The sequence below is a fragment of the Leopardus geoffroyi genome, chromosome E3 (genome assembly GCF_018350155.1).
Source record: "Leopardus geoffroyi isolate Oge1 chromosome E3, O.geoffroyi_Oge1_pat1.0, whole genome shotgun sequence".
Classification (NCBI taxonomy): domain Eukaryota; kingdom Metazoa; phylum Chordata; class Mammalia; order Carnivora; family Felidae; genus Leopardus; species Leopardus geoffroyi.
Genome location: NC_059340.1, coordinates 25836228 through 25850591, shown reverse-complemented (window position 1 = coordinate 25850591; position 14364 = coordinate 25836228). Strand labels below are relative to the sequence as shown.

Here is a 14364-nt window from a genome sequence, read left to right as displayed (position 1 = left end):
CTCTCCTCTGCCTCTTCAATCTGAGCCATGGACGTTTCCATTTTATTTTGCATCTTGTTTAAAGCGGTTTTCAGCTCCTCCTGACTGTTCCTTAGTCCCTTGATCTCTGTAGCAAGAGATTCTCTGCTGTCCTCTATACTGTTTTCAAGCCCAGCGATTAATTTTATGACTATTATTCTAAATTCACTTTCTGTTACATCATTTAAATCCTTTTTGATCAGTTTCTTTAGCTGTTGTTATTTCCTGGACATTTTTTTGAGGGGTATTCTTCCGTTTGGTCATTTTGGATAGTCCCTGGAGTGGTGTGGACCTGCAGGGCACTTCCCCTGTGCTGTGATGTATAACTGGAGTTGGTGGGCGAGGCCACGGTCAGACCTGATGTCTGCCCCCAGCCCACCGATGGGGCCACAGTCAGACTGGTGTGTGCCTTCTCTTCCCCTCTCCCAGGGGCGGGATTCACTGTAGGGTGGCGTGGCCTGTCTGGGCTACTTGCACACTGTCAGGCTTGTGGTGCTGGGGATCTGGCGTATTAGCTGGGGTGGGTAGGCAAGGTGCACGGGGGCAGGAGGGGCATGCTTAGCTTGCTTCTCCTTAGGTGATCCACTTCAGGAGAGGCCCTGTGACAGTGGGAGGGAGTCAGACCTGCTGCCGGAGGGGTGGCTCCGCAGAAGCACAGCGTTGGGTGTTTGCCCAGAGCTAGCAAGTTCCCTGGGATTTTGGCTGGGGGATGGGCGAGGGAGATGGCGCTGGCTAGCGCCTTTGTTCCCCGCCAAACTGAGCTCTGTCGTCCCGGGGCTCAGCAGCTCTCCCTCCCTTTGTCCTCCAGCCTTCCCTCTTTCTGAGCAGAGCTGTTAACTTATGACCTCCCAGATGCTAAGTTCCGCTTGCTGTCGGAACACACTCCATCCGGCCTCTCCGCTTTTGCAAGCCAGACTTGGGGCTCTGCTTGGCCGGCGGGCCGCCCCTCTGCCCTGGCTCCCTCCCGCCAATCCGTGGAGCATGCACCGCCTCGCCGCCCTTCCTACCCTCTTCTGTGGGCCTCTCGTCTGCGCTTGGCTCTGGAGACTCCGTTCTGCTAATCCTCTGGCAGTTTTCTGGGTTATTTAGGCAGGTGTAGGTGGAATCTAAGTAATCAGCAGGACACGCGGTGAGCCCAGCGTCCTCCTATGCCACCATCGTCCTAGTAACCGAAAGGTCATGATTTTAAATGTGGTTTAGGAAATTACCCAGACAGAGGAAGAATGAGATGGAAAGTTCATAGGGAATGAGAGGAGCTATTTGCTGAGGATGGGTCCTTGGAGAACAAGAATATCTAAAGAGAAGAAATAGAAAGGGGGCCCTGTGGACAATATTGGCAAAGGAGACTCAGAAAAGACAGGATGTGATAACATAAAGAAGAGAGCAATTGAAGAGTTTCTTGACATCACCCAGAATGGCCATGAGTCAGAACTGAAAAGGACCTATTGCATTTGGTAGCAAGCACATTAGAAAACATGTTTCCAGAAAACAAACAATAAACAAACAAAACCCAAACAGTTTTGGTGAGTGATTAAGTGAGAAAAAATTAGCTTTGGATTATCAGTGACAGATAAAAAAGATGGAAACAGCTAATGTAGTCTACTATATCCAATAAACATTAATTGGAAGGGGAAGGAACAGAAGAAAAGATACAGAATCAAAGAAGCAACTTTTGGAGGAGGGAGGGACTTCAACAAGTGTGGCCAACATTGCTTTTCTCCTGCTGTTATGGGCTGAATTGTGTCCCCCAAATTTTGTATGCTAAAGCCCTAGCCCCCATTACCTCAGAAGGTGACTGTATTTGGAGATAAGACATTGAAAGAGGCAGTTAAGGGGTGCTTGGGGTGCTCAGTCAGTTGAGTGTCTGACTCCTGATTTCAGCTCAGGTCATGATCCCAGGGCCTTGGGATTGAGCTCTGCATCAGGCTCTGTGCTGAGCGTGGAGCCTGCATAAGATTCTCTCTCTCCATCTGCCTCTCTCCCTGGCTCATTGTTCTCTTTCTCTCTCAAATTAAAAAAAAATTAAAGATGCAATTAAGTTAAAAGGAGGGCATTAGAGAGTGCCCTCATGCAACTTGATTGGTGTCTTCAAAAGAAGAGCAGATTAGGGGACATAGAAAGGTACCAGAAGTGCATGCATAGACAGATGACCATGTGAAGAGGTAGCCAGAGGCTGGCCATCTGCAAGCCAAGAGGAATCCAACCCTGCCAGCACCATGATCTTGGACATCCAGCCTCCAGAATTGTGAGAAAATAAATGTCTGTTGTTTAAACCACCCAGTGTGTAGGGTTTTTACAGCAGCCCTAGCGGGCTCATCGACCCACTCAGTGGCCTTCCACACAATCACCTCTACACCACCTTGTTCCTTGCTAAAGGAACCCTGATTTTGTCCAGAACCAGAGTGAGCTCACCCTGTCCATTTCTTTTCAACTAAGTAAACTAGAAGGTCTCAGTTACATGAAAAGATGTCCAACATTGCTCATCATCAGGAAAATGCAAATCAAAACCACAATGAGATACCACCTCACACTGGTCAGCGTTGCTAAAATTAACAACTCAGGAAACAACAGATGCTGGCGAAGATGCGGAGAAAGAGGATCTCTTTTGCACTGTTGGAGAGAATGCAAACTGGTGCAGCCATTCTGGAAAACTGGAGGTTCCTCAAAAAAAAAAAAAAAAAAAAAAAAAAATAGAACTACCCAAGGACCCAGCAATTCTGCTACCAAGAATTTATCCAAAGGATACAAAAATGCTGATTCGAAGGGGCACATACACCCCAATGTTTATAGCAGCACTATCAACAATAGCCAAATTATGGAAAGAGCTCAAATTTTCATCAACTGATGAATAGATAAAGAAGCTGTGGTATACATATACAATGGAATACTGCTTGGTGGTGAAAAAGAATGAAATCTTGCTATTTGCAATAATGTGGATGGAACTGGAAGGTATTATGCTAAGCAAAACAAGTCAGTCAGAGAAAGACATTATATGACTTCACTCATATGTGTAATTTGAGAAATTTAACAGGTGATCCTAGGGGAAGGAAAGGAAAAATAAGATAAAAACAGAGAGGGAGGCAAACCACAGAGACTCTTAAATACAGAGAACAAACTGAGGGTTGATGGGGTGGGGGAAATGGGTGATGGGCATTAAGGAGGGAACTTATTGGGATGAGCACTGGGTGTTATATGTAAGTGATGAATCACTGGGTTCTCCTCCTAAAGCCAAGAATACACTGTATGTCAACTAAACTGAGAATAAAAAAAATAAATAACAAAAAATAAAAGACATAGAAAGATTTTTAAAATTAATTAATTAATTAAAAAAAAGAGAAAGTCTCAGTTTGCTACTTCTCTGTCCTCTACTCTATGGTGGTAGAGTAGATTTATTATTCAGCGAATATTCAGTCTTTACTCACTCCCTACTCCCACACAATGTATTCAGGAAGGAATATGATTCTCTGCTTGATGAGGTTGAGCTTGGTCCTGTGGCTTGCTTTGGCCAATGGAACATTAACAGAAATGACGCAAACAGAAGTTTTAAATGCGCTTACAGGGTTTGGCTTGATTTTGGGGTGCTTCTGCTATCCACTATAAAAAGAGCCACTGGTCTGAGACTAGAGAGAAAGCAGTAAATGTGTGTTAAATAAATGTGTGCCACTGTTTATTATGTAATATTATCGTAGCAATAAATAACTGATCAAACCTTAATTTCTCCCTTTTCTAACAAAAGAGAACAAGACTGGTCTCAAATATTTGGCAGGGAACTGTACTGGAATTGGGGCTTAATAACAGCAACAATTTTTGCTTTCATTGTATTCATTTTTAGTTTCCTGCCTGTGACAAGTAAAATAATTGCTTAATTATAGTACTGGTACAGAGTTTTGTTTGGATTACTCTGGGCTTTTTCTTGTTCATTTAATTTTTTTTTTCAACATTTATTTATTTTGGGGACAGAGAGAGACAGAGCATGAACGGGGGAGGGGCAGAGAGAGAGAGGGAGACACAGAATCGGAAACAGGCTCCAGGCTCTGAGCCATCAGCCCAGAGCCTGACGCGGGGCTCGAACTCACGGACCTCGAGATCGTGGCCTGGCTGAAGTCGGACGCCCAACGACTGCGCCACCCAGGCGCCCCTTGTTCATTTAATTTTTAAAGGGAATTGATGTAAAGAAAAATACTGAATAAATAAGAATAGAGGTAATAGTGCATGGTTATAGTAAACAAGAAGGAAGGAAGAAAGGAGGGAAGGAAGGAAAGAAACAAAGAAGTAAAGAAAGAGAGAAGAAAGGAAGGCAAGGTATGGCTAAGTCTGAGATACAGTAAGAATGGGGCAGGATTGCAGAGAAGAAGAAAAGGACGAGACCAAAACGAAAACCTGAGAGAAAAGGCAAGTAGTGTCACCTACCTACAAGGAAGTAGCTAGCCAAGGATCGGTGGGGAAAAGAGCCAAATTTTTTTTTTTTTCTATTTAAAGAATATATATTTTTAAGTTTTTAAAATTTAAATTCCAGTTAGTTAACATACATTGTAATATTAGTTGCAGGTGTACAATTTAGTGATTCATTATTTAAATATAACATCAGGTTCTCCTCACAAGGGCCCTCCTTAATCCCCATTTATCTATTTCACCCTTCACCCCCTCTCACCAAGTAATGGACTTAAGTATAGAGAAGTAACTGATGGTTACCAGAAAGGAGCCAACCTTTAGAGTTGAAGGCACCAGCGTGACTTGTTCCATTGCTGCAGCAGACCACTCATCGGGAACCGGTTGTACTCTAGTATCACTACACGAGTACAATAGAGATCCGCGGAGATGAGGCCTGTGGAGGCACCTGGCGGGGTTCAGGCAAACCACTAGGAGAGGTGCAGTGTGAGAGGCAGAGTGGGTGCCAAGAGAATAAATGCTGTCTCAGCAATCAGAGGCGCAGTCAGCCTGGGCATGGCAAACCGGCTCTGAGAGTTCGGATCAGAAGTAACCTCTTACTTAATTTTAGTTACCTTCAATTAAACCTGCTGGTGGCCAACAGAGCCAGTCAGCCACAGAAGGAGGGATAGAGGAGAAGGACTGAGCCTGAGCAGGAAGGGGGTGTTTGCTTAGAAAAGCAGGGGTTTAATTTACAGAAACTAAGATCCAGCTTTTTGATGCCCTCATGATTTTTGGTTTTTCTTTTTCAGTCGTTCTTCTCTACACACATGTGGGTAACATTCCATCTCTCGCATGCCTCCAGGGTCTGGTTACTCTGAAAAGAAGAGGATCCTGGGGTAAGAGATACAGAGACCCCTGGGGCTGTGAGCTGGATGCGGAGCCTATCTCACAATTGGTTTGGGAGGTCCAGAAATCCCAGCAAACTGTACAGAGAGGCAAGAGAATGTGGTATCTAAAAGCTGTAATGCAGAATGGGCCCAACAGAGAATGAGGCTGATAGTGTCTCTTGACATATTTTGATGTTATTATCTCTACACGGGGTTTCCGGGACTACTGAGTCAGGGGAAGAGAATATAGAGAACTTCCTAGACCAGACGTGACTAGTGTCTGCTTAGTGTTCATTGTCCAAGACCTGAAATTCAATGGCCTTATTCTGACTGTGAGAGAGGCTTCAAAATGAAAAGAGAAGTGTGCATGGAATCTTTAGAGAATTCCCCTATCTGTACCATCGACCCGTTGTTGCAGATTAGCAAACTAAGGCACATGGGGATAGGAAAGCTGGTTAGTGTCACAGAACTGGTAACTGGTAAAGCAGTACCAAAACCCAGGCTGCCGGGCTCCAGAGTTGGTCTTCTTGACCACAATACCAGTGTTACATTTCCATACAGGAGATCCACTGAGATCCAGAGTGTGTATTGTGGACTTTTCCTCCTGTCCCCACCATCTTCCCAAAAGTGACTCCATCTTCTGCTTGAATATCAAGGTCTCTTATGCTCTGATACTTTGGCTGTTTAATTTTTAATCTATGCCCAGTCAACTGTCCCTGCCTTCTCATCCACCCTTCTCTGTAGAAAAGCCTATCTTGAGCTGAGAATTCATCTTGAGTGAATCAGCCAGGAGGAGGACAACTCACCTTTCAGAAACCAGGCTTGCTTGTCAGCCCTGGCAGGGATATTCTGTGTGTCTCCAGCAATCTTTGTGGTGACTTCAAGCAGAGGTATTTTTGTCCTTGGTTCATTGGAGGGTGGGAGGGTAAAAAAGGGTCTGGGAAAGTTGGGTCAAGGTTCTGGAGATCCTCATCCCCCCACAACACCCCAAAAATGTCTCTAGTAGAAAACTAACAGTGCAAGCCACTTCATGCAGCAATTTGGGCTTATTCAATGCAGCATCAGTATCAATCCAGCATCTACATGCCTCAGCCAAGTGCTGTACAAACTTTACTAGGTGCAGTCCTTTCAAAGATCTCAAGGGACAAATCTGATTAACAACCCCACTCCTCTGTTTTTCAGATGAGAATGTCAAGGGTTAAAGGAAGCAAATGACTTGTCCATCAGCCATTTTGTAAGAGGTTGATCCAGAATTTCAGCTCAGGCCTTGGGATTCCAAAGACCCTGCATTTTGCTAGTACACCAAAGTATTTCTCTCCAAATCCCAAATTAATAAAAACAGCCACCATTGATTATGCCAAGCACTGTGCTACATGCTCATCATAAATTATTCTCTAATCCTAACAAAGGCAACAAAGACAAGACGACCCTAAGAGACAGGTATCCTTATTATCATTCCCATTTTGCACATAAGGAAACAAGGGTAGATAAAGGAGGTCAGTGAAAGTCAAAGAGATGGTAGGTGGCAGACTGGAGACTTAAACTTAGACCTTTCTGCTTCCAGAGCACAGGCTTTGTGCCACTTGGCTGTCACTTAAATGTGAGCATTGGAGGTACAGGGTTGGGACAGAGAGGAGGTTAGCCACAGAGAGCTAGTGAGAGTTCTCCATTTGACTTTATTTATTTATTCACACCGCAGGTCATCATCCCATAAGAACTGGGGTGACTTCAAATACTTTCTTTACCCAACTGATTATCTCCCATGGAGGACTGTGATTGTTTTCTGCCATTTTCTATCTGAACATCTCCTCCTATTTCTAAATCATCCAATTCTTGCCAAGTTCTCCGCCCCAGAGGTGGAAAGTTCTTTTGTGTGTACAGTGTTGGGGACTTTTCTGATCAGAGAGAACTGAATATTCCAAGTTCCCATTTCTACACTAGTCCAGGACCAAGCCCACCTCTTGCCTAGAGAGTACCAGGTAAGACAGGTGAATGAAAGCATCTTTGTGAGGTGTGTGTGTGTGTGTGTGTGTGTGTGTGTGTGTGTGTGTGTACGTAGGACAGGAAAGTATTTGCATAGTTTAAAATATGAAGACCAAATTTCAAGTTCTGACTGTGTCACTTATAGGTTGGCTGACTTTGGGCAAGGCTCTTAACTCTTTTCACATTTAATTTCCTTAATTGCAAAAGGAGAATGGGGGTATCGTGAGAAGGATAAAGGAAATTATACATGTGATAGGCCAAGTGCAGTGGCTGGCATAGAGTGTGATCTGTTTCATGTTAGGCAGATCTGAATGTGATGGGCTGTGAAGGAGGGTACATAGAGAAGTAAGAATGACCCAGAAAGTGAACAAGTGAAAGAAAACTCCACTATGCAGAAGTTAGTTCATATTATATAAAGTGAATGTCTTTCATTTAAAAAAAAAATTTTTTTTTAATTTTTTTTCCAACGTTTATTTATTTTTGGGACAGAGAGAGACAGAGCATGAACAGGGGAGGGGCAGAGAGAGAGGGAGACACAGAATCGGAAACAGGCTCCAGGCTCTGAGCCATAAGCCCAGAGCCTGACGCGGGGCTCGAACTCACTGACCGCGAGATCGTGACCTGGCTGAAGTCGGACGCTCAACCGACTGCGCCACCCAGGCGCCCCTAAAAAATATTTTTAATATCTAATGGGGAGTTGGCTTCCAAATTTGCTGGGAATTAGCACTTCAATATTTATTTAGCCCTTATTGTATATTAGGCACAATGCTGGCAAGATAATGTATACATATTATATCACTAATCCTTGCAGGAAGCCCCAAGGTAGATACTACTAGTGTGCCCTTAATTCCAGAGACATAAAAACAGTGGCCAAGTTTACTGAGCTGGTAGCCAGTGGAACTAAACTTGGCTCTGTAACTCCAGGATCTCCTTTGCCATGCTAAGTGTGTTGCCTCATAAAATAAATAGCTTTTTCAGTCCAAAATCTTGTGAAATCAAAGCTCAGTTCCAGGAACTCTTCAAGCACTGTGTACCTAGGCAAATAATGGTGGGCTTAGCCACCTTTCAAAGCCACAATTCCATAGTGACCTCAAAATATACTTTAAAGCACTTCTTTTTTTTATGGATAGATTTGACCTTTATTCAATTTTTATTTTTTTTAATACGAAATTTATTGTCAAATTGGTTTCCATACAACATCCAGTGCTCATCCTAACAGGTGCCCTCCTCAATGCCCATCACTAACCCTACTCCCCCTCCCACCCCCCATCAACCCTCAGTTTGTTCTCAGTTTTTAAGAGTCTCTTATGGTTTGGCTCCCTCCCTCTCTAACTTTTTTTTCCTTCCCCTCCCCCATGGTCTTCTGTTAAGTTTCTCAGGATCCACATAAGAGTGAAAACATATGGTATCTGTCTTTCTCTGTATGACTTATTCCACTTAGCATAACACTTTCCAGTTCCATCCACGTTGCTACAAAAGGCCATATTTCATTCTGTATCATTGCCACATAATATTCCATTGTGTATATAAACCACAATTTCTTTATCCATTCATCAGTTGATGGACATTTAGGCTCTTTCCATAATTTGGCTATTGTTGAAAGTGCTGCTATAAACATTGGGGTACAAGTGCCCCTATGTGTCAGTACTCCTGTATCCCTTGGGTAAATTCCTAGCAGTGCTATTGTTGGGTCATAGGGTAGATCTATTTTAATTTTTGCAGGAACCTCCACACTGTTTTCCAGAGTGGCTGCACCAGTTTGCATTCCCACCAACAGTGCAAGAGGGTTCCCATTTCTCCACATCCTCTCCAGCATCTATAGTCTGATTTGTTCATTTACTTTAAAGCACTTCAAAAGATTGTTCATTAATTTATTCCTGTTCCTTCTCTTTAGACTCTAATTCCAAAGATTAAGCATGTGAGAGTTTCCCCAGAGACAGTGACAACTAATAATAGCTCCTGATTCCGGAGCACTCATCTGCACTGAGTCCATGCCTCAATGCTTTAGGTGGGATGTCAGCCATTCATCACCACAAGTGTAGGAAACAGGTGCTGCCAGTGTTTCCATATTTTAGACAGAGGTTAAGAAAATTGCCCATTTACCTAGGTGGTGAGTGAAGTGGCTGGAATTTGAAGCTATGATGTTTGACTCCTAAGGGCACACTCTTGGCTACCACAGTCCTCACTGGGCACTGTGTTTGGTCTTCTCATGGAGATTAAATTAGAGTTGCAAACACATTTATAAGATGATGCCAAAGTAATTTCTTTTTATTTGATTAAGAGAGGTGTGTTCATTTGCTGGGACTGCCATAACAAAGTACCATAGACTGTGGGGGCTCCAAACACAAATGTCTTTTCTCATAGTTCTGGAGGTGAGAAGCCTGAGATCAAGCTGTCTGCAGGGTTGGTTTTTCTGAGGCCTCACTCCTTGGGTTTTGGATACCTATTTTCATGTTTGCCTGTCATTTTCCTTGCTGTGTGTGTCTGTGTCCTAATCTCCTCTTCTTTTAATGCCACCAGTCATACTGGATTTGAGTCCATCTACTGGCCTCATTTTAGCTTAATCAGCTCTGAAAAGATTCTGTCTCCAAATATAGTCACATTCTGAGGTACTGGGAGCTTAGGACTTCAACATATGAATTTTAAGGAGATGCAATTTAACCCCTAATAAAGAATGAATTAATTTCCTCCTTATTTCTCTTGCTTTTGTTGTTGTCTTTAGCCACTAACTCAGGGGTCATTTGCACTGACCCTGAGCATTTTAAGGAAGATTCCTGAGGCCATTTATATAACCATGCATAAAAATCGCAGATGAGTCTGGTATTCCCGCTCTGAATCAGTTCACATTTGTGGAGGCAGGTATGTGTTGGACAAAAGAACATGAAAGGCATGTTTCTAGAACCAGCTCTGCTACCACACTTGCCTTGCAACCTTGGGGAAATCCCTGTCCCTTTGGAGATGTTGGCCCAAATGAACGATTTTAAGCTCAAATATGCACAGAGGCTTGACAGGTACAGTAAGTGGAGAAGCAAGCTGGTGTGGGAAAAAAAAGTCATGGTGAAAACCATGTCAAATTGGAGAACATTCCATGTAAATTAAGCATACAATTCTCAGCTTCAGTCAGTTAGTGCCAGTTTGAAATAAAGGCCCAGTATTGCCAGACCTCCTACATTTTCAAGAGAAACCTTCTGGGCTTTTAAATGAAACCTCCCAAGGTTTAAATGTTGACCATTTAAAATTTCCCTCCAGGGACGCTTAGTCAGTTAAACATCTAGATCTTGGTTTCAGCTCAGGTCATGCTCTCACAGCTCATGAGTCCAAGCCCCATGTTGGATTCTGTGCTGACAGTGTAGAGCCTGCTTGGAATTCTCTCTCTCTCTCCCTCTCTCTCTGCCCCTTCGCCACTCAAACTCATTCATTCTCTCCTCTTTCTCTCCCCCCCCTTCAAATTAATAAATAAGTAAACTTTAAAAAAACTTCTAAATTTCCCTACAAAGACCAAGAGCCAACAGGAGTATGTCTAAGGGCCAGGTCTGGCTCAGCTGATATCTTAGGGTCTTTCTAGCCCAAAAGTGCTCTGATAAAACAAAAGATGGTACTGTTGATTGACAGGAGGTAAAAAGAAAGGGGCATACTTTATTTAGTTCATGTGGCCCAAGGGTCCATGCTGACAGGCAAACTCTAAGTGATGAACTTTTCAAGTATCCTATTTTATGCAGACATTCACTCTATTGCATATATAGCAGTGCCTCCCCAACTAGGAATGCAAAGTGGGGCTCTGGGGGCAGCCTCAAAATTGGGGTTAGATTATTATTGGTCTAAAGCACCTTAAAGTAAATTGAGCCAGGTTTTATCCATCTATTCTGTGGTCTGTCATCATGATTGCTGAATACAAGGGGGAGGAGACTTTATTGTTTGCAGACATAAAGTGCTTGGATGGCAAAACTCCTTGTGAAATGGTTTCCTTCAGCCAGCATTCTCATGGAAAGATAGTTCTAGCTTAAGGCAGTTTTTCACAGTCATCAATAATAATAAATGAAGTTTCTGCTTCCATGTGAAGGGTCTTTGTTGGGATCTGGAGTGGCAAAAAGTTTCATTTCATGGGTCAACTCTGATGGGTTGGTGATAGCTGCCTGGAATGATGTCCTGGGAAAGTTCCCTGCCCCCCATCTGGCCAGATATCAGTCCACTAGCACAGATGTTGTGATATTAGCCTCATCATTCCTGAGTATGGTGCTGTATATTTGTCAATATTCTTATAGTCTCAAGTGACAGAAATGCAATCTCAGGCAGGAAAAATTGTTGGCTCACAGAATCCAAGAGAAAATGTTAACAAGAGAGGGGTAGTGATGCAGATGGGTCTTGTGTCGTCCACATTCTGGTGATCTGAAACAAAGCTATTTCTCTCACAAAGCTATTGCCTTCATTTTGTGGAGGAAATTACTATTCCATGGCCAATCTAGTACTATCTCTTCCCAAGGCAGGTGTTGACCTGAGAATTCTGTGTCGGCTTCCTGAGGCCTCTTCCACCATGCAGAGGCTGATGAGGCTCCAAGTCCTCTGGGGCATCCACAAATCCTACCATGGCTTTCACCCTGCCCCTTGGTACCTTTGCTGCCGGTCTTTATCAGGAGCTGGAACCCTGAGATGGAATGACTACGATAGACCTAAGGAATTTAACTTTGCAAGTGATGTCCTGGACTATTGGACTCAATTGGAGCAGGTAAGGAGGCACTCATGATGGGAGGTGAGAACAAGAATGGCCTCATTGACCTTATCATGATCCTAGTAGACTGAGGGGCACAGAACCAGAAATGGCTTCTGCCTCAGCTTAGAAGTGTTGTGGGAAAAGCTTACATTTGGGGGTTCAATTCTCAGCCTAGTCACGTTCTCAATCCTCTGAGCCTCAGTGGTTTTATCTATGAAATGGTGATAATCTCATTTTGGAAACAAGATAGCAGGTGAAAATATCTGGTACACAGTCACATAATTGCGACCAAAGTTTCTAAGGTCGGTAAGTTGACCTTAGTCTGAATTCTTACCTTCAACTAATGAGACTATGAGCCTAATAGGAATTTGTCTCATTACACTTGGTCTTCACTTCAGGCTACACTCAGAGGGAAGGGACAGGTCACCTGACTGTACACATGAGCATCTGACACATGTAGCTAGGTCATGTCATCTGTCATTCTTTGAGGATGGCATGTGTAACTGGATTCCTCCCTATCAACTACCTACTTGAGTAGTGTCTTTAGGGTATGTATAGGGAAAATAGTCCATATGGCCTCTAGAGATTACACATGTCTACAGAAAAACCCACTGTTCAGTTTATCTCTCTCCAAGAGACAGACCAAGAGAGGCGAAGTAGGGACATTAGGAGTTGAGATAGACAGTTCATGATGCTCCAGCTACTAAGTCCCAGCTGGTGATGTCCACAGTGAGAAAACTCACCCAACACTGTCTTTGGACAGAATTTACCTGAGATGGAGTCAGAGAGTTAATATAATTTTTAAATTTCCCATGCACCTGCATTATATGTTAGTATTCAACTAACATGTGGGCTTCTTCCCCACCTCCTTCTTTTTCCTTTTTCTGAATTCCCATAATAATGCCAAGGGAGGGCATAGGCACTTTTTAAAGTGCACTTGGCATTTAATACTATGAGTAGGTGAGCATTTTCATCACCCCCATTTTCTAGATGACGGAACTGAGGTGTCAAGGGTTTAAATAACACACAGAAACCAGCATATGCCTAATAAGGGAAAGAACAGGATTTGGGTCCAGGCTATCTAATTCTGTAATACATTATTTAACCTGGTATCACAATTTGATGATGCCAAACATCTCTTCCCTCAGATTCTAAACTAACTTTCATCACTGCTCTGACCAGTAATCTAGTTAAGAACTTTTGAACCATGAGATGGGCTGGCGAGGGAGGAGGTAGAGAGAGCAAGAAGTGATGCCTTCACTTTCCCCTTGATTTATAGTCCTTATAGGTAGTTAACACATCAACCCATGGAGAGAACCACCAAGTAAATATGACCTCAGGATGCCTCATCTTTGTTGCGTTTTATATCATCCTTGTTGAACCTTGCCCATTTATCCATGTCTCCAAGTTCTCTCCACCCCCAGCGTCCTCATCCCAATAATATTTATTCTGCCAGCACTTCTCATCTGTCTGTTGCCACTTTGCTAATTGCCTTGATCTTGGTCATTGTGTCTCTAGTGATGCATGGGGCCTCTCCCCTAGCTTTCCCTCAACTGAGCCACCCAGTGCCCTGGCAAAGAATTGGTTATAAAACAAAAGAAAGTACCTGGTAAGCCAGACAACCTATGTCCAGAGGTGGGATACAGGCCACCAACTTATAACCCCTGACTCATCTTAGAAATTAAACATTTTGTTACTCTAGACTCCTAACATATTACACACAACTTGATCTGATTCCTAGAGAAGCCTCCCAAATCTGTTCATGAGAGGTTGCATTCTGTCCAAATTCATTCATTCTCTCCCTTTGATACTACATCCATCCATCCATCCATTCTGCTAAAACTTAGTGAGCCCCTAACATGTGCCAATTACTATTCTAGGTAATGGAGATAGGAAAGTAGATAAAATGTGCAGCTCTTCATTTTTCCTCTATAGACAGTGTGATTCCCCACTTCATGTCCTAGGAGAGGTGAATACAGTGTCAGCAACCTTACGTTTTGTTTGTTTTGGTGAAACTCATGACAAACAATTTCTTCCTACCAACTCCTGATGCAATTTTATATTAAACATTGCTTAATACATATAGTCAAATAGATATTATTGTAAACTCTGGATCTGGTGTTCTTTCTTATCCATCAAGAAAGCGGGACACAGGATTAAAAATGCGAGAGTGGCTAATGTCTGGGGGAGGACAAGAGTCCCGAGTAAGGGTCCTCATTCTGTTTTTATTAGGATCAGAAGGCTTACAAACATGGTGATGGGTGTGCACAAAAAGACAATGAAATCATGAACATTAATTCATGGATGTGAGGGAAATGGGATTTTTAAGATATGCGGTGTTAGGGGTTTGGGTTAACACAAAACAGAATCCTGGTGCTGGGCTGAAGGTTGTTTAGA

The 14364-nt window shown here is 43.1% G+C and overlaps 1 protein-coding gene and 1 long non-coding RNA gene across 4 annotated transcripts in view; one reads left to right on the top strand and one right to left on the bottom strand.

Moving 5' to 3' along the window:
- The window catches only part of LOC123588724, a 31969-nt gene extending 27083 nt beyond the window's left edge, over positions 1-4886 (bottom strand). The window contains exon 1 of the long non-coding RNA XR_006707995.1: positions 4726-4886. This is a non-coding gene — a long non-coding RNA (uncharacterized LOC123588724). The remainder of the gene's footprint in view (positions 1-4725) is intronic.
- Positions 4887-6024: 1138 nt separating this feature from the next.
- LOC123588722 (acyl-coenzyme A synthetase ACSM1, mitochondrial-like) overlaps positions 6025-14364 on the top strand; it is a 46139-nt gene continuing 37799 nt past the window's right edge. For 2 of the 3 annotated variants that reach the window (XM_045459863.1, XM_045459865.1), the window contains exons 1-2: positions 7126-7255; positions 11740-11982. In XM_045459863.1, coding sequence (XP_045315819.1) covers positions 11791-11982 — 192 coding nt within the window. In that variant the 5' untranslated portion in view covers positions 7126-7255; positions 11740-11790. Of the gene's footprint in view, positions 6167-7125; positions 7256-11739; positions 11983-14364 lie in introns of those variants that run through there. The other variant, XM_045459864.1, reaches the window with a different exon arrangement.